Genomic DNA, 19,943 nt, shown 5'->3' with positions numbered 1-19,943 from the left:
GAAAGGGCCGTCTTCGTGGTCCACGACGAGGTGAAGGGCCCAGGTCCGCTGGTCCACGTCGAAGCTCCGATGGAGTCAGCGTTCGGTCGCAGTCCGCTCGTGGAGGCGACGATTCTGTCCAGTTTGGCGTCTCGCTTGGTCCAACGGTTAACAGCCGGCTGCTGGCAAGGCTGTCTAACGGGGACACAACTAAACGGGCTACAGTGGTAAACTTAATAATCACTTTCCTGGCGTCTTCAGCTTCTGCACGGTGTGCGTGTTGCTGAATCCGCCATCTTAGATTGGCTTCTCGTTACTCTCTCTCGTTTGGTCTCTCTCGTTCTGATTCTCATCACACACTGACTCACGGACCACTTCCGTCTCTTATATATACACCACCGAACCTAGCATCCGGGTCACGGACACACCCCGGATATACTACGTCATCAAACATATACATAAACATTACAATAATAATACATACACCTCACGAAACGTATATGAATAGTATAGAAAATAACAAAGGAAATAACTGGGGCAAAATAGGGCTGGTTTGGGGAAACTAAACTGGCTCTAAACTGTGGGCCTTCACAACAATTAGTATTCAGATCAATGTGTGACTGACCTTATATCGTTTTGCTCCATTCTTCTTCTGATCGTCCTCAGCGAAACATTGAGTATACCGGCAACAGCTGTCGCTGATATGCCCAAGCCGACGTAGCGCTCAATTAAACTGAACGGGACGTCCATTTTTGGACGGCCCGGTCGGCCAGTGGTGGTGATCCCAGTCTCGTGTGCTGTTGCGTTTGGCATCTTTAATGTTAACAAATGTTGCTGTTGAATGGTCATCAAGGCGGTTACCGTTGCTTGAGGAAATTCTACACCCATAGCAGCAGAGATTTGCCCCATTCTATATAACAGCCACTCTACGCGGTAGAACACAAAATCGTTAGACACTGTTTTGCTCTACCTGAAGTAGGAGGCCATGGATGTCTCCTACTCTCGAATGTGTCCATGTTGTTAACCTTAGGACAACGGCTGATATGATACTAAAATACTAAATACTATGTAATGATAATAGATAAACACTATAAAGGCTATGATACTAAAGGCTAATCTATAATAAACTGCATTTCCCTTGATTGCCGTTGCGCTGGTTTAGCTCAGTGGTTACTTCGTTCGTTAGCCAAAGGTAAACTCACTCCACCCTGGTCGGGGTGACCTGACCGGGATCGAACCACGGGCGCTGTCCAGCGTTTTCTTATATTAAAAATATAAGTTGTAAATAAATGTTATGTTGTATGTGTTTGTGAATATGTGAATATGTTTTCTGTTTTTGCACCTTCAGAAGGAGGAAGAGGAGGAGAAGGAAGAGGAAGTGGGGGGAAGGAGGGAGAAGGAGGAGGGGAGGAGAAGGAGCCAAAATATATAGAGTGTAATAAATGGGCCTAAATCCCACCTGATCACTGTAAGAAACTAGTGTTTCCGTACAGGAAGCGTCTCATCATCATCATCATCATCATCATCATCATCATCTCTCTTGACTGCTGTAAGTTATCACTGTCCTCAATTTCAACCATGGTAGAGGATGTTGTAGGCTATCACTTTAAATAGCTCATTATTTTGATTGTGCAACAAAGTCTTTTTTTTTCTTCTAATAGAATTCCCAACCATATTCCCTGGGTCAGGGATCTAGGTGCGATAATGAAGCTGTAAAACAAACGTCTGAACGTTTGAAAGCTTCAGAGAAAAGAAACGTGAAGTTCCTTGGTGTTGTTTTTCCTTTTAGCGACGAGTCGTTCAGGACTGAATTGTCACGTGTCGGCGTGATAACCGTGCGATACGCGATACGCGATACGCGGAATGAAAGTACAAGTTACGATACTTTCCGAATGTTTTCGTGAGGGGAGTCGCCGTGGTCGTTGTGATGGCGTTACGGGGCTTGCAGTGATGCAGCAGTCAGCAGTCAGCAGTTGGATTTTGAGGAAGTAAATTCCTCTCCCAGCGCTCCCAGCTGTTGGTGCGCAAGAGCGCGTTCATGCCGCTGATCTTCCGCGCAGCATGCATTTTGGCGACGCATGCGCACTGGCGCACCAGTTATGTGCACCCCTGTCTATAATACTATAAGGCTAGGCTATATATTATATAAATAATATACTATATACTACACTATATAACTATACTATATAATGATAACTATACTATATAAAGGCTATAAATGCTGTGATACTAAGGCTAGGCTATGGAAAGGCTGGAGACACACAAAAGGCAACAAGTGCAGCAATTGGCGCAAGGGCAAACTGTACAGATGTTACAGTTTTTATAGTCTCTCACAGCTACTCCCCCCCGTGCCAAAAACTCATGTCGGAATGAAATCCAATGCAAATTAGCACCGTGGCAACACTCGAATGAAATGCACTCATGACCAAATGTAATACGCTGCGCTCAAATGTAATACACATGCGCTCATGTTGAAATGTAATACAATGCACACTCGAATGAAATGCACTCATGACCAAATGTAATGCGCTGCGCTCAAATGTAATACACATGCGCTCATGTTGAAATGTAATACAATGCACTTGTGACCAAATGTAATACACACATTGATTTCATTTTGGCACAAATATGCCGTATTTTTGCATTGTATTTAGTGTTACACATGTATTGCATTCCGATGTGTGTATTGCATTTGAATGTGGCACGATCTGCCCTCCATAAGTAATTGCACTGATAAGTAAAATGAAAAACACTACAGTGAGAAAATGTTTAGACTGTCTTTCTAGGAATGTAATGATTAGATTAGGTTAGATTAAACTTGATTGTCATTGCAGAGTAAGTACCAGACAGAGAAATGCAGTGTAGCATCTAACCAGAAGTGCAAATGGTGATACAAAACATGACAGTGGTAGTGATAGGTACAGTATGGCAAGTAAGGTAGTTAGAGGTATATACAGGAGATGGATAGCAGTAAACTATGTACAGTTAAGTTAGCTATGTACAGTATAGTGTATACAGATGTATAAATAGAGGCTATATCAAAAAGAGGTATGTGCAGGATACTGAGTGTCATTGTACCGCATGGGGGGGGCGGGGGGGGGGGTTGTTCAACAGAGTGTGTGTGTGTGTGGGGGGGATTGTTTATCAGAGTGACAGCTCTGTGAAAGAAGAGGTATGGGCAAAGGTAGTATTTGTAAACAGCAGTAGGGGATAATTGAGTGATCACATTGACCAGGGGATTGTTCAACCAGCAGTAGTGCAAAGGCTAAATTGGATTGTCCTCATTGATGTAGATGGGGGGGACTGTATGCAGCCCCTAGTTTATCTGAAGTCCACAATGATCTCTTTGGTCTTACTGGTGTTGAGGGCCAGGTTGTTGTCAGCACAGTTGATGGACCTCCTCCCTGTAGGCCGACTCTTCGTAATGATGAAATCAGTTCACAAATAGAAAAAGGTAACAAAGCAAATATGTATTTGTTACTGTAATACAGTAAAATGTTACTAGTAAAAATAGAAGGCCCACAAAAAATAAACATATAAAATGCGGTGAAACAGATCTTAATATACATCAGTCTGCATCCCTCCTCCAATCCTGGTCAGGCCAGATGACCTCATCTACATCACCTGTGATCAGGCCAGATGACCTCATCTACATCACCTGTGATCAGGCCAGATGACCTCATCTACAATACCTGTGATCAGGCCAGATGACCTCATCGACATCACCTGTGATCAGGCCAGATGACCTCATCTACATCACCTGTGATCAGGCCAGATGACCTCATCTACATCACCTGTGATTTTTTTCCCTGGCCAAGCAGTGTCCCAAATGACAACGTAGTCGGACTGCTCTGGTCCCTCTTGCTGTGGGGGCAGGATGTTGTTGAGTGCATCAAGGAAGGTCAGCAGACGGGCAGTGTTGTAGGGACCATGTTGGGCATGGTGATGGATGACCCCACGCTGACCAATGGCTGCACAGGCCAGGGACATCGACGATGGCACGGTTGCCAATGATGTTCCTCCCCCCCTGCCTGGTCCTGGTCAGGTTGAAACCCTGCCTCGTCAATGAATATGTATTCATGTGGCGCAGCACTGGCATCAAGTTCAAGCACTCTCTAAAAAAGAGAAGATTAACATATCAGACAGTAGTAGGCCTACAGCCAGGATTAGATTAGATTTATTGTCCCCAGGGAGAAATTCCTTCACTGAAGTGCATAGTGACCAGTTATAGGCTGACATATAGGACCAACTATAGGCCTACATACATGAACACTGAGATGCATAGTATTGAAAGAATGTGGTCAACTACAGTTACCTGCTTTTTGTACATAATGGTAACGTAGCTCCTTCACTCTATCAGCGTTGAGCTTACACGGTACGCGATATAACTGTTTTATTCAAAGCTGGTGCTTCTTCAGGACACAATCTATTGTGGACAGGCTGACCTGGTCAATCTTTGGGAAGAGAACATTGTATGACTGTCTTTCATTTTCCTCAGTGTAATGGCATTATAAGCCATGTTGATTATGGTAGGCTCGTGCTCATCTTCTTTCGTGTAACGTCAGAGGTCCAACTCGGTGTCGCGTAGCCATGCCCGCATCTCTGGTTCTAGGTCGAAGACAATGTTCAGTCTCTGCCAACTCTTGGCTGGTTGTCTTTCTATTCTGTGAAAAGTACATATGGTATAGGCTGCACATATTTATGTAAGACAAACAACATTACCATATGCATTTCTCTAAGCCCTGTAGATATCCATAGAAACCATAAAGTTACATTACTGTAATAACAGTAGAGAGTATAGAAGACTACTGAAGTGGTTACCTGTTCATCTCTAAATGCTTGGATAACTGAGGCTACCATTCCTCCTCCTCCTCCCTCCTCCTCTTTTTCCCCCAACACAGGAGAGGTCATATCAGGCCTCTTAAGAAAAGTAACACATTCACTGTCTTCAAAAGCAGGCAGATAGATAGATATATTGATAGATATTGGTATCAGCTTGATTAAAGCAGCCAGCTAAGCAATCAGAAGGTTGAACTGAGTTATCATTGACGAGACAATGCTGAATTGGATTATTGTCGATCAATTTATTGTTGAGTCAATCACAGTCGAGATTAGCTCAAATCAGGCTTCTTCAACTAATCATCAACGTACGTGGAATACCGCCCAGGGCAGCATTTGCATAACCGCCTGATTTCTCCGAAATCTATAGGGAAACGCCTTGCAGGCTATGTTGGCTATTCTGCACAATACTTTGATTTTAGGTTTGAGACTTTAAATAGCCCACCCGTCTAGAGACGATAGTCAAACCTGAAAAGTCCCGCATCTCTGTCACTCCTCTCGTCGTGGTAAGTCACATGTATGTGTGTGTGTGTGTGTGTGTGTGTGTGTGTGTGTGTGTGTGTGTGTGTGTGTGTGTGTGTGTGTGTTTGTGTCGTTCACTTTATAGGCTACACAATGACATGTCACACATTTGGAACTAATCAAAGTTGAATTGTCATGTTTACTTATTGACATTTATCAGACGCCTTATTCCAAAGCGACTTACAACACATTGTAACTATTTACTACACATCGGACTAAGTAAGTGAATCATCTGTCCACCAGTTTTAGTAGGAGAAGGTCATCTAAACTCAATCCAGGGACTGTCGTCAGTCGTCGTGCTAAGAAGGAAGGTTCTTTTTTTGCTTATACGACCTCTCAACTGTGAATATAATGGTAGGAATCAAGTAGAAATAGAATAATGATTTAATATACTATCGTACGGAAGAGTCGTACTATCGAGTAAAAAAAATATCCAATAGACGCGCCTTTAGGGTTCGGGTTAGATGTGGCGATATAACAGGCACGTATGAAAGGGGGGTGCGGCCGCGGGTCATTTTTGTATCTTTTTGGGTATCTTATTTGTCAGAGATTGTCAGAATCGGGACATCTATCCAAAATGCGAGGTGTTCGTCCATCACCTCACATTATGTTGCTCTCTCTCACTATACTTAGTGTGGCGGTGCGCTTTGACCCAGGCGCCTGCTAGCAGGTTTGGATTAGTTGAGATAGATATACTGACACATATTTTGTCTTGCTAAAACACAAGTTGCAAAAAACTCTGCTCAAATTCTCAAATTAAAGCTCATGTGATGCAAAATGCTTGCCACAGTCAGCAAAATTTGAACACAATGAACACACCTAGCTTCATTCATTAAACATAACGACTAAACATTTAAGACACTTGTTGCAAATGATTGTGGTGTGTGTGTGTGTGTGTGTGTGTGTGTGTGTGTGTGTGTGTGTGTGGTATAGTTCCATAAATACATTTAAAAAAAACATCACACCCTGAACATTGTTTTCAGTGAGTATTGTTGTGTGTAATGGATCCTCTGTAGTGTTTGCATTGAGTTGTGATACAGTACAGTAGTGTACATGTTACGGTACATGTGGGAATACAGTACATGTGGGAAAACTCGGGTTAGGGTTAGGTGCTAGGGTGCTAGAGTTAAGGTTAGGGTTAGGATTAGGGGTAGGGTTAGGGTTAGGGTTAAGGTTAGGGTTAGACATGCCAGCATGTACCAAGTCACCCTAGCACCTAACCCTAACCCTAGTTTTCCCACATGTACCGTATTCCCACATGTACTGTAACATACATACTGTATTTTCTGTAGATTTACATATTGTTCATATGAAACACACACATCTATGAATGCCCAATACTCTACAGTGATATATTCTGAGAACAGATACTGTAAGGTTTCTAAAAATGTGCTTTGGCAGTTGTGGAAAAAAAGAACATTCTCACACACTGAACATTGTGTTTTCAGTTGTTTTGTTGTAGTCTGTAATGATGCATATAGTGTTTACATTTTTGCAGGCTTTGAGCAGCTGTTTTGGTGTGAAAGTTTGAGTTTTGAAGAGAGAAGGTGAGGTTTTGCTTATGTAGCTTTAGAAAAGTGTGTTGTGTTTAGAGTTTTGGGAAAATGGAGGGACGTTTTGTGAAATGTGTTTCAGCAATTGAGAAAAACTGTATTTCAGCTTTACAGGTTTTAACCAGTCTTCAGTGTGAAGGCACAGGTTTGTGTGTGCGTGTGTGCGTGTGTGCACGCGTGTGTGTACATGTGTACCTGGGTGCTTTCCGATGCCACATTCTTGTTGTATTTAAAAACAGATGACATGAGCCTCCAATGTATGACTGTTTAACTTAATTTGAACTGCATTAGCAACAGATATAATGTCACTGCTATGAGTTTTCTGTCTGTTGAGCGCTGCGCTTATCAGCTGCACCTGCAGATTATTGTATTTTGGACGAACTCCAGACAAAATGTAATCTAATGTCCCTTTCACTCTTGTTGTTGTTGTTGTTGTTGTTGTTGTTGTTGTTGTTGGTGTGTGTGTAGAACCGTCATGGCAGGCAGCAGAACAGTGTCCATGCCGGAGCCGGTGTGTCTGATCGAGAACGATGGAGACGGGAGGCTGCGCGTGGTCCCAAGCTCTCGGGAAATCCTGGACCGGATCGACCAGCATGTGGTGGTGGTGTCTGTGGTTGGGCTGTTCCGCACCGGCAAGTCCTACCTCATGAACAAGCTGGCTGGGAAGACTAAAGGTGAGTGAATCCTGTATTTAATAGCTTTTAGGCTAAGTCATCAATAGCCTCTTCGTAGCCCCACACTCCATGGTTGTGGTTTATTCACTGTAAAGATAACACAACAAACCAGAGATATACAAAGCCATGGAAAAAACTCCCCAAGAGGGGAGAGAAAATACAAGGCACAGTGGCAAAGAAAAACTCCCTCAGAGGAAGAAACCTTGAGAGACACCAGACTCCAAGGGGGGACCCATCCTCCTCTGGCTGATCAGGTGCTGAAGAGTAAACTAATGTGGAATGTGGTGTGGTGCAAGAATACTGCTGTCATTCAGGCGTGTGAAACTGGTTCACATGACAGTAGTATTTTCTTGCACCAATGTGAAACCGGTTCAGGCATTTGCTCTAAATGTGTCTGCAACTGTCTGTGCTGCTATTTTGGCTGGTCTCTCTTGTAAAAGATATTGTTAATAATGAGACTAACCGGGTAAAAGAAATCTAAATAAAGTTTATTATAAGACAATAAGCCAGACGTAGATGATAGTAAGCCTACACCTAGACTAAAAGTTATCTTCAAAGGAGAGTTTCATTTGAACGTGCAGTTTAGTCAAGGACCTGGCTTAATCTCTGTCAAAGAACATGGCTCAATAAGTTTAATTAACTAACTTGATTTAATTGTATTCTGTTAAGATTGAATATAGTTTTTATGCCCTGAATTACATCGCTCAACGGGTAGTGATACAACAAAGGCACAAACCAGAAAACATATAAAACAATATATGGTTGATTTGGTCGAGGTATGGAGAGAGCGAAACCCCGACAAAACAAGAATACTCCTGTCATTCAAGTGTGAGTAAATCACTGTCTCGTATTGATTATTTTATTGTCTCAAAGGAACTCTTGTCCAAGATCAATGATTGTTGGTATGACTGTATTGTAATAAGTGACCATGCCGCGGTTTCTTTGACCATTGATATTGATAACCTCATTCATAACCCCCCTAACTGGCGATTTGGCTGCATAATCCAGACTTTGTTGCATTTGTTGGAACTAAAATAGACAGTTATTTTGAATACTGAATGATCAAACTAGTGTGTGCATTAGGTGGGAGGCATTCAAAGCTTATATTAGAGGGGAAGTCATTAGTTATACAAGCTCAAAGTCTAAACAACAAAGTGAGATGGAAACCTTCGAGAAACAAATTAAGTCTTTGGAGGTAGAATTGGATGATAGAGATGATCCAGCAAAACAAGGGGACCTTCTTCTTTTGAGAGCTAAATATAATAACATTTCTGCTGACAAGGCTCTAAAAAGTTTAATGTGGTTGAAGCAATCTAATGTTGGTAGCTTTTAGCGTGGAGAATAAAGAAAATGCAGTCAGACAGAGCTATTAATAGAATAACAATCTCTCCATTATCTCCAATTAACAACTGTTTTAAAGAGTGTTATGAACACTTATATAAATCAGAATGCCCCCAAACCTCAGAAGAACGTGACACATTTCTTGATCAGCTTCAATTCAGGACACTGACTGAGGACATAAAACTAAATCTTGATGTAGATTTGACAACTGAAGAGATATTACAAGCTATCCAAGCTATCAATAGTGGTAAGGCTCCAGAGCCTGATGGCCTACCAATTGAATTTTACAAGACATTTAAGGGAAAACGACTAGCTCTACTCTTAAATATGTATTCGGAATCCTTCAAAAATGGAATTCTACCACCCACTTTAAGGCAAGCAATGATAACAGTTATTCTGAAGCCAGGTAAACCTCCTGCAGAATGTTCGTCATTCAGACCTATAAGTTTACTCGGAGTTGACACAAAAACACTTTGTAAAGCCTTAGCAAGGAGATTGGACCCTCATATTCCGCACTTGGTTCATAGTGATCAAAATGGTTTTGTGCAAAAACGCCAGGGTTTCCATAATATTAGAAGAGTTCTTAACATTATTCACGCAAGTTCCGATACTCGAGATACAGCTTTACTCTCATTGGACGCACGGCCTTTCATAGAATAGAATGGCCATATCTATTTAATGTTTTGCCAAGATTTGGATTTGGAAAAAACTTTCTTAAATGGATTCAGATTCTGTATACTAGCCCAATAGCCAATGTAGTTACAAATAATATGATTTCTAAGTCATTTGCTTTAGAAAGATCCACTCGCCAAGGATGTCCGTTATCCCCAATTAAGTTTATACTAGCAATAGAACCCCTGGCCATGTCGATAAGAACACATACAGGCCTGTCGGGCATCCAAGTGGGAGAACATGAGCACATTTCGTTATACACTGACAACGTTATTCTTTATTTAACAAATTTGTCTGTTATAGTATCCCAAACCTAATGCAACAAATCAAACTCTTTGGGCGTTTCTCTGGTTATACTATTACAGTTTTTCCCAATTGCTAAAACACAAAAGCCAATTCTCTAAACCAAATGACCAGTTCTCTAAACACATTTAATAAAACTAGCTCCCATTTGCCAAAACCATAAACACATTTCACATGAAGACACAATTCACAAAACACAATCCTCCTTTTCTCATAAATCGAAACACATTTTGTCTTGCTAAAACACAAGCCGTGTCGGGAGTCGCTCTAGCAGAGCGCCCCACCTTCTCCTCGCGCTTCCAATATTACGTACGAAACTGCGGACTTGCAAGTATCTAAAGAAATGTGACCTTGAAAGAGAAAAATTCTCGGACAGTTGTTCAAATGATGCAAAAATATTTTCTATATATAAATCTCTGAACGTTCTGATACCAAGAGCAGACCAGGAGAAAAAACCTCTATCTATCACGGAGGGGGGAAAGACAGGGTTAGCTGTAATTGGAGCTAATAAAGAAAAAGATTGTAAACCAAAATGTCGTCTAAACTGGTTCCAGATCCTAAGTGTTGATTTAACAATAATATTTTTAGAATAGGGAGAAGCAGAAAAATGTAAAGGTGCGTAAGCAAGAGCAGTCAATGAGGCAGGGCTGGAAGAGGAGGATTCCAAATCCAACCATACAGGAGATGAAGGGGAGTTTTTAAACCGTGCCCAATGTTGTAATACTCTAAAGTTGGCTGCCCAATAATACAATCTAAAATTGGGCAGAGCCAACCCTCCCAGAAGTTTTGGTCTTTGTAAGAGGGCTCTACCGAGCCTAGGAACTCTCCCGTTCCAGATGAACCGCGACACCAGACTGTCAATTTTCTGGAAAAAATGTTGGGTAAGAAAGATGGGTAAACACTGAAAGAGGTATGAGAATTTTGGCAGGGAGTTCATCTTAACTGAATTGGTTCGCGCAGTTAGGGAACAATTTTTCTGAGTTTACTGTTTATGAAAGTGGAGGCGGTGGTCGGGTCCTCAAACGTATGCGCGGAACCACTTGGCAGAGTGATTTTCAGAACCGCTGGGAACAGCCCAAACTTGACACCAGGACAGGCACGAAGCTCGCGTTTCAAAATTAAAATGTTGCCAAAATCTTTTTCAATCTATTCCTCTCCCACTACCAACATCTTTTTTTTATTCATCTTAATAGTATGCTTAGGAAATGTGTTTGGAACAATAGAAAAGCTAGATTGAGACTGGGATTGCTATGCCTGCTTTATGAGAGGGGCAGATTAAGGCTACCAAACTTTAAATTGTATTACTGGTCAGCACAATTACGTTCTGCAATGTTTTATTTTTCAGCTGACACTCCTCCTGCCTGGACTGACATTGAGCACACTTCGGTACCAAACCTGCCACTAATGTTATATGTATATTCTGCAGACCCCCAAAAACAGATAACCCCTTCCTCAAAAATACCATTGACATCTGGTATAAGGCACATTATCATATTGGAGATACTCCTCTCATTTCTTGTTTCTCTCCCATATGGGGTAATACCCGCTTTAAGCCAGGAAGAGCGGATGGTGGCTTAAAAATCTGGGCAGACAGTGGTGTGCAAAAAATACAGGACTTATATAGGGACGGTACACTCCTCACCTTTGATCAGATTTTTTTTTTTTTTTCAATACTTGCAACTGAAACATTTAATCTCATCAAAACATAAGAATATAATGTCTGAACCCACACTGTCGCATCTTGAAAATCTTACTCTTCTAAATTTAGTGGGAATAGGTCAAGTTTCTTTATTTTACTCAGCGTTGATGCTTTTTGAAAAGGAATCCACCACCGATAGGCTGGAGGCATGGAGACTAGATGTACAAGAGGACATTAATGAAGCTGACTGGCAATTGGCATGTGAACAAGCCCAAAAACAATCCATTAACACGAGAATGACAATACAAATTACAATACAAATGGTTAATGAGAACCTATATTACCCCAGTCAAATTGAACAGCTGGTCTCCTAACGTCCCAGATATATATGCCATGTACTGTGAGCTGCAGGCTACACCACATCATACAGTATGGCCCCTACATGGACCAGTATTGTCTATGGTTTACACTATCTATCATAGGATGCGCTGCATCCTGGTGTCAACATCTCCCATTCAGCCAACTCTATAAAGAGTCTCTGTGTGAACATTGGAGGAATGGTTTGTTTCCTCTTCTTTCATCCTCCAGGGTTTGCCCTGGGAGCCACCGTCCAGGCCAAGACTAAGGGCATCTGGATGTGGTGTGTGCCTCACCCCAACAAACCTGACCACACTCTGGTGCTGCTGGACACAGAGGGGCTGGGGGACGTGGAGAAGGTGTGTGTGTGTGTGTGTGTGTGTGTGTGTGTGTGTGTGTGTGTGTGTGTGAAAAACAACTGTACCTGAGGTTTGGTTACCTGACATCATTCGACTGATTATGAAACAAACTCTGTTATACAGTGGTGAATAATACTTTGATTTCCCCAACTGTAGAATTCAAACAAGCCTAGTAAATGTTCCTCCCAAGCTCTATTACATTCCTGTGTAAACAGAATACCAGAGACGTGTTTGTGTGTTGTCAGGGCGACAACAATAATGACAACTGGATCTTTGCCCTGGCGGTTCTGCTGAGCAGCACGTTGGTGTACAACAGCATGGGCGTCATCGATAACAACGCTCTGGAGAAACTCCAGTATCCTTCTACACTGTGGAGGGGGGTGGGTGTGTGTGTGGGGGGGTGGGGTGGAGGGAGGGGGGGATAGGAGGAGAGGGAAGGGAGGGACATGGGAGAAGAGCAGAGGGAGAGAGACAGAAGAGGGGAGAAAGGGATAAGAAGGAAGAGAGGTTAGATGTACGTATGATTGGAGCAAAGATGGCTTACTCTTTCTCCTCCCTCAGTGGTGGTACATTTCCTCCTCAACACTGCCCCCTACAGCTATGTGACAGAACTGACAGAGCACATCAAGGTGAAGTCCAACCAGAGAGACGAGGACGACTCAGAATACATGCGTTTCTTCCCCTCCTTCGTGTGGGCAGTCAGAGATTTCACCCTGGAACTGGAGATTGACGGACAACCAGTCACCTCTGACCAGTACCTGGAGAACGCCCTGCAACTGAAACCGGGTGAGAGGAACACCAACGAATAAATGGGGTTAGGGACTAGGGGTTAGGGACTAGGGATTAGGGACTAGGGGCTAAGGACTAGGGGTTAGGGACTAGGGTTTAGGGGCTAGGGGCTAAGGACTAGGGGTTAGGGACAAGGGATTAGGGGCTAAGGACTAGGGGTTAGGGTTTAGAGACTAGGGGCTAAGGACTAGGGTTTAGGGGCTAAGGACTAGGGGTTAGGGGCTAAGGGTTATGGTTTAGGGGCTAGGAGTTAGGCGTTAGGGGCTAGGGACTGTGTTGGGGGGTTAGGGGTTAGGAGTAGGGATGCAACCGAAAAAAAAGCACATTCGGTGTTCGACCAAATGTTTACCGTGAGAGAGGTGCTCACTTTGACAGACTGTTCTCCACCAAGTCAGAGGGGTTTAGGCATATTGACATATTTCTAAACATGTGCAGTGGTTCCCCTTTGACATTTAGTGTTGTTTTTTTCCAAGGAACATCAAAGAAAATCCAGACGTTCAACCTTCCTCGTAGCTGTCTGAGGAACTACTTCACTCCTCGGTGGTGCTTTGTGTTCGAGCGGCCTGCCAACACAGAGAAGATTAGGCGTATGGAAGATCTGACTGATGCAGACCTGGAGCCCTGCTTCGTTCAGCAGGCTAGACACTTCTGTGATCACATCTTCACCAAGGCCGAGACCAAGGCCTTGATAGGGGGCATGAGAGTCACAGGCAGACGTGAGTAGTAGAACACTGATATAACAAACATGAGTATTAGAACACTGATATATCAGACATGAGTAGTACAGTGTTTCCTCCAGGATTTGTCACATTAGTGGCGGAGCGCTCTTTTTTCGCGTGCACGCTCATAAAACGCGCACTGGCGCTCAAAACAAAGACGTAATTTCACCAAAAACTAGAGGGTGGCAACAATTATAATTTCTTAAATAGCGGTTAAGTCATTAAAGCCGAGCAGATGACATACCTTACGAATGTTCATTTAAAATACTTTATACTGAGCACTGGTATAAGAACATGAACCAGAGAACAGCAGTAAATGCAATAACCCACAGTCGTCGCTGATGATGTTGCATTTTCGATTAGGATACGTTTACGGGATTAAAGGGACCGGCGACGGGCGAAGAGAGAAATCCAAATGTCCCGCTAAATTCGGACCAATCACAAAACTGTTTTGAAAGAGCCTGTTGAGAGCGATTCAGTCTCGATAGCAGTGCGAACACAAACGACGAGGTTAATTGCAACATTGTAACATATTGTAACTAACTACGCCCTAAATCGTAACGAAATGTAGGTCTGGAAGCGGCCTAAATCTAGCTTCAATCTGCTTTTCTTCTGTTCTCCGGTCATAATAACTCGCTGCCTTTCTGCGCAGACTGAATCAAAGTGGACTGTCTGAATCAATTAGTGGCGGAGGAAATTCATTCGTGGCGGCTCGCCACGAATAAATGCATATAGAGGAAACACTGGTAGTAGAACACTGATATATCATACATGAGTATTAGAACACTGATATATCAGACATGAGTATTAGAACACTGATATATCAGACATGAGAAGTAGAACACTGATATATCAGACATGAGTATTAGAACACTGATATATCAGACATGAGTATTAGAACACTGATATATCAGACATGAGAAGTAGAACACTGATATATCAGACATGAGTAATACAACACTGATATATCAGACATGAGTAGTACAACACTGATATATCAGACATGTTGTAGCAGATTCGAGGCACAGAGGAATAGTTGGTTGATTAGCTGTTTATTTCTCTCACACACTGCACTGCACACCCACTCGGCATGCTGGCGGAATTCTCAGCAAAATAATAAAGCAATGCACAGCAAAGTCTTAATCAATAATAATTGCACTGGTGGCTTGTAGACCGCGCCTCGGCTCCTTCCCCTTTCAGGAATGTCACTCAGCCGTTCTCTGTTCCGGGTTCTCTCTCTCTGGCCAGATTTCTCCGCACAGCCTCACTGCCCCGGGGAACAAACACACACAGGTTAAAAGTCCATTTGGATGATGAGTCTAATTGAGGACACCTGCCTCAATCAGCTCCATCATCCACACTCCACCACAGTCTGGCTCCACCTGCAGGCCAGAACGTTCCCCACAGTAGTACAATACTGATATATCAGGCATGTGTAGTAGAACACTGATATATATCAGCTCCTCAGGACAGTCTCCTGGGTCTGATCTGTACTAGTGAAACAACTTCTTTATATCTCTCTCTCTCTCCTCTTCTGTATACTGTTATGATGAGAATCTCTCTCCTTCTCTCCACTTTTATATCATGTTATGAATCTCTTTCTCTCGCCCTCCCTCTCTCCCACCCCTACTCTCTTTCTCTCCCCCTCTCCCTCCCATTCTCCCCTTATCCCTCTCCCTCCCTCTCCCCCCTCCCTCCCATTCTCTCCTTCCATCTCTCGCCTTATCCCTCTCCCTCCCTCTCCCCCCCTACCTTCCTCTCTCTGTCCTGCAGTGCTGGGGAACCTGGCAGAGACGTACGTGGCAGCGATCCGCAGCGGGCAGATCCCCAGTCTGGACAACGCCGTGGTGGCTCTGTCCCACATTGAGAACTCTGCTGCTGTGGAGCGTGCCAGGGTCCACTACGAGAAGAAGATGACAGAGTTTGTGGCCTACCCCACTGACACCCAGGAGGACCTGTCTGAGATCCACGGCTCAGTGGAGAAAGAGGCTCTGGCTGTGTTCATGCATAGTGCCTTCAAGGACGAGGGACAGAAGTACCAGGCCATGCTTGTGGTTAGTATGGGGTTGACAGGGCTCTCAAGTCTCACGCATTGGGCATGAGACAAGGTGTGGCGTGTGAGCGTGTGAACAGGTTGAAATGCGTGTGTCTCACGTCCAATGCGTGAGACTTGAGAGCCCTGGGTTGATGTCCCAAGCTCATTATGCACGGCTAAGCGTCATGTACTGTATAGTCTGTCAACCCTATCCCAAATTGACCTCTGACCCCTTGCTGTTGTGGTGTTTTGAGAGGATTGAACAGGTGTAAGCCATATAATTGCTCAACTGTGGCTAAGCAAACAAACGACCAACACTGTGTGTACTCTGCTACTATGGGTATATGGTATGCTATATGCTACTACAGTTGTGATTTGAGTGAACTATCCCTTTATGGCGCCACTTACCCATTGGTTACCTTCTTGACATGCTGCAGATGAGAGTAGAGGACGAGAGAAGACTGAGGACAGAATAGTTGTCTAACCTCTTGTTTTTAACCCTCCCTCAATGGTGCTTCATTAGACAGTGCTCCAGGAGGAATACAAGAAGATCCTTGAGAAGAACTACCAGGAGTCCCAGAAGGTGTGTGAGGACAAGATCAGACGCATCTTTGCCGACCTGGAGGAACAACTGAGATCCGGCTCTTACATGACCTCTGGTGGATACCGCGAGTACTGCAGGGACCTGACGACGATGACCAGTGAATACAGATCTGAGGGAGGCAAGGGGGTCAAGGTGCTGTAGGATCAATCAGTTAATCAATCAAAACATTTGAATGCATAAATCCAATACAATGTGCTTTACATGAACAATTAATAACAACAGGGGTAGGTCACATAAAAACAAAGAAAGTATTCATTAGAATTATCATTACAGCCAAATATGGGAATGTTTCACTTATTTGATTGTATACTATTCTATTATTATGATTACAGCTAAATAGTGAAGCCAGCTCTTTCCAGGTCAAGCTCAGTACATGAGGTGTGTGTGTGTGTGTGTGTGTGTGTGTGTGTGTGTGTGTGTGTGTGTGTTACAGGCTGAGGAGGTTCTGAAGGTGTATCTGGATGGGAAGGCAAACATTGGACAGGCCATACTGGTAGCAGATGAATCCCTCACTGAAGCTGAGCAGAAAGCTGAAGGTACAGACAGACAGAACCGGGTTTGGCGTGCCTCCCACACAGCGAACACAAACGTATACCATTAGACCAAGACGATAGTTTCACGGTCTAAAGGCAACATTTGACTTCACAAAGGCAGGGCTATCCATCCAAATCTATATATCGATAGACATAACAGTATCTAGAGTTGTCAGCCTGTAACCGGAAGGTCGCCGGTTCAATCCCCAGTGTGCTGACAAGGGGGCGTGAGACTGGAGGGCTGAGCACGGCACTTAACCCCCCCCAATAGAACAGGCACTGTGCTCTCTCTTTATGTATGCATGTAAAAACTGTGAACTGTCAATCTCGTGAAGGGTTATTGTAAAGACTTTAATTTCCATTGAGCAATAAATTGACAATAAACAATGTATTGTGCAATACCTTCAAAGTGATAACTTTAAGTCTTATGTACTAAATCAATGTGTTAAAATCTGAGGAAAGCTTCTCTCTCTCTCTCTCTCTCCAGAGGAGAGGGCTAAAAGGGAGGCATCTATCAGAGAAACTCGAGCCCTGGAGGCGCAGCTCCTCGTCCAGCAGAGACTGAGGGCTGACCAGCAAAGGACGCATGAGGAGAACACGAAACAACTGACAGAGAAGCTGGAGAGAGACAGGAGAAACGCCATGGCAGAACACGACAAAGTGCTGGAGGCCAAACTCAAGGTAGGAACCAAAAGAAGAGAAAGAACCAACAGTGGCAGTCAGAGAAACATGATCAATCATCTTTTGGTTGAATACTTCAAGTTAGGATGAACTCACATTAAATAACTGTTTTGTTACAGTACAAGTCGAACAGAGTAGTCATATTAAAGTGAATATCATCTATGAGAACAACAGGAATGTATTCCTGTAACTAAGGGGAGGCTGGTGGAGCTCGAAATCAGAGGACAGGCTCATTGTAATGCATGGAATAGAATCAGGAATGGTGTTTGATATATTCCTCATTCCTTTCCATACATTACAGTGAGCCAGTCCTCCGATATCTACTTCCACTGGCCTCCCCTGGCCTGTATGTAAAGTGTTTGGGCTGTTTGTGGTTTCAGGAGCAGAGAGAGCTCCTTCAGCAGGGCTTCGATGAGAGAGCAAGACAGTTTGAGAGAGATATAGAAGATATCAAGGCCCAGAAGAAGAGGGAGGAGGAGGAGAAGCCTTCCTTCATTAGCGGTTTGTTGGACACCATAGGGTCAGCTATGATGTTTGTACCAGGAGCAGGTGCAGTTGGAGGAATAGCTCTCAAAGGGTTGTCAAGACTCGTCTGATGGAGGCCCTTGTGCTGGATGCAAAATCATCACCTTAAGAAACAGTTAATTACAATTAATGTTGTTACAATGTCTTTATATTTTATCACTCTTGTCACAGAGATGGATGTGTTGTTGTTATAATTTGTGTACCGTAGACAAAGCTTTTTTTAAATTAATGTTCATTGATCATTGTCTGTATCATCTAACTTGAGTTTTGTTTGACTGAATTAAACTTGAGTGTGTCAGAGTTTGCAGTGTTTCTGACAGTTTTATCTAAAGGAATTGTGCGTAAGTGAGTTGCTGCCTCTGAATCTGCCACCTCTGGCCACAGAGGCAAAATTCAGTTTGAACAACATCCTCCCTAATAATATTATAACCCCCTGAAATAGACTGGTAGGGGTTTTAGCTCTGACAGCTAGCTTAGCATAGTCATGCTTTTTATAACCAAATGGGACAAGCATACAGAATTAGACTCACAGCTGTTATAAAGTGATTGCTCTGTCCTCCACACATACGCTTAAGTTTTACCTTGAACTTAATTGCACTTCCAACAGGGGTCAGGTAAATTGTGTGTTTGCCAAAACCAGAAAACTGCAGGTTTTAGTATAAAGGCAGGAATAAACCACTTTATTTTGATACACACATTATTATGATATTTAAAATGTTCATTGATTTAACCGTAACATATAACTAGCGTGACTTTCTCTGTTATTGTACAGAACTATAAGGGACGCCGTCTGGTAAAAAGGTCCGCATGTCAGCATTCTCAAGTCCAAAACATTGTTTTGCATATTACGAAAGTTGAAGTGTTGAAGAGCCCACTCGATATAACAAACAACAGTTTTAGGATCACTATATACTAGGGGTGCAACGGTTCTCGTTTTTTTTACGGACGGTTCGCTTCGCCTTCCACGGTTCAATACACTAGTGAACCGTGCGGGTTTTCGGTTTATGCTGCATTTCATTCAAAGTCTGAGGTGGAGTCGGTCTGGAACGCAGTTGCTTCTTGCTCAAATGTTTGTTCATTGCAAGCGGAGTTGAGAACATGGCAACAGTTTGAGGAAGCCCCGGATTGCTACAAATCTGCGTTGTGGGGTCATTCATTCTGGTTTTGGCATTGAATACAGCGATGAATGAAAAGTGTGTCACAGAAATGCTTCACGCGTGTCGTATATATGCGCATAATATGCCCACAATGGGCTACAGCTGGTACAGCTCTCATAGCTAAAGTGCATTTTTACTTTTATTTCTATCTTTCCTATACCAGTCGTCAAGCCTAAGAGGCACATTTGTGACTGCAGTTGGTGAAACCGTAAACCACTCGCATACCTGAAACCGCTATAAATAGCTCTCAAAATAGCTCTCTTAAGTATAGTAAAATGGAATAGATTCTAGAATAGAATACATACATTAGATGAGTGTTCCAATATTGTGAGTTGGACTAACAGTATTCCATCAGATGACTAGAGACATCAGAGACCAAACTCAGAAATGAGTTTAGCATTTATCATTGTCATTTTATTGTAGTTTTATTGTGGTTGCTTTGTAGTACTAAAACAGAGATAACATTGACGCATACAATCTGATTTAAAGACTGATTTCATTTAGCAGTTTAACAGTTCTGTGCAATACTGCACCACAGTTACATTTTATATTTCTGTTGTTTCTGTTTCTGTTGTTGTTGCAAATCATTATCATGATCAAACTTAAACTTATAACAAGACTTCTACACTAGACAATGTTCTTTACCAATAATGTTTGAAAAA

At 43.0% G+C, this 19,943-nt stretch overlaps 1 protein-coding gene across 1 annotated transcript; it reads left to right on the top strand.

Annotated features, from left to right (window-relative positions):
• Nucleotides 1-7,368: 7,368 nt before the first annotated feature.
• Nucleotides 7,369-18,195, top strand: LOC308162758 (guanylate-binding protein 3-like; the record flags this gene model as incomplete). The annotated part of the gene is made up of 10 exons (XM_080536900.1): nt 7,369-7,567; nt 12,111-12,238; nt 12,484-12,593; nt 12,837-13,024; nt 13,501-13,743; nt 15,520-15,804; nt 16,309-16,517; nt 16,819-16,921; nt 17,406-17,599; nt 17,980-18,195. The coding sequence occupies 10 exons, from the start codon at nt 7,369-7,371 to the stop codon at nt 18,193-18,195; spliced, it is 1,875 nt and encodes a 624-aa protein (XP_080393026.1).
• Between the last annotated feature and the right edge of the window lie 1,748 nt (nt 18,196-19,943).

This window comes from Nansenia antarctica (genome assembly GCF_963989245.1).
Source record: "Nansenia antarctica genome assembly, chromosome: 7".
Taxonomy (NCBI): Eukaryota; Metazoa; Chordata; class Actinopteri; order Argentiniformes; family Microstomatidae; genus Nansenia; species Nansenia antarctica.
The sequence above is the reverse complement of the archived record's forward strand: the minus strand, read 5'-3'. Positions and strand labels throughout refer to the sequence as shown.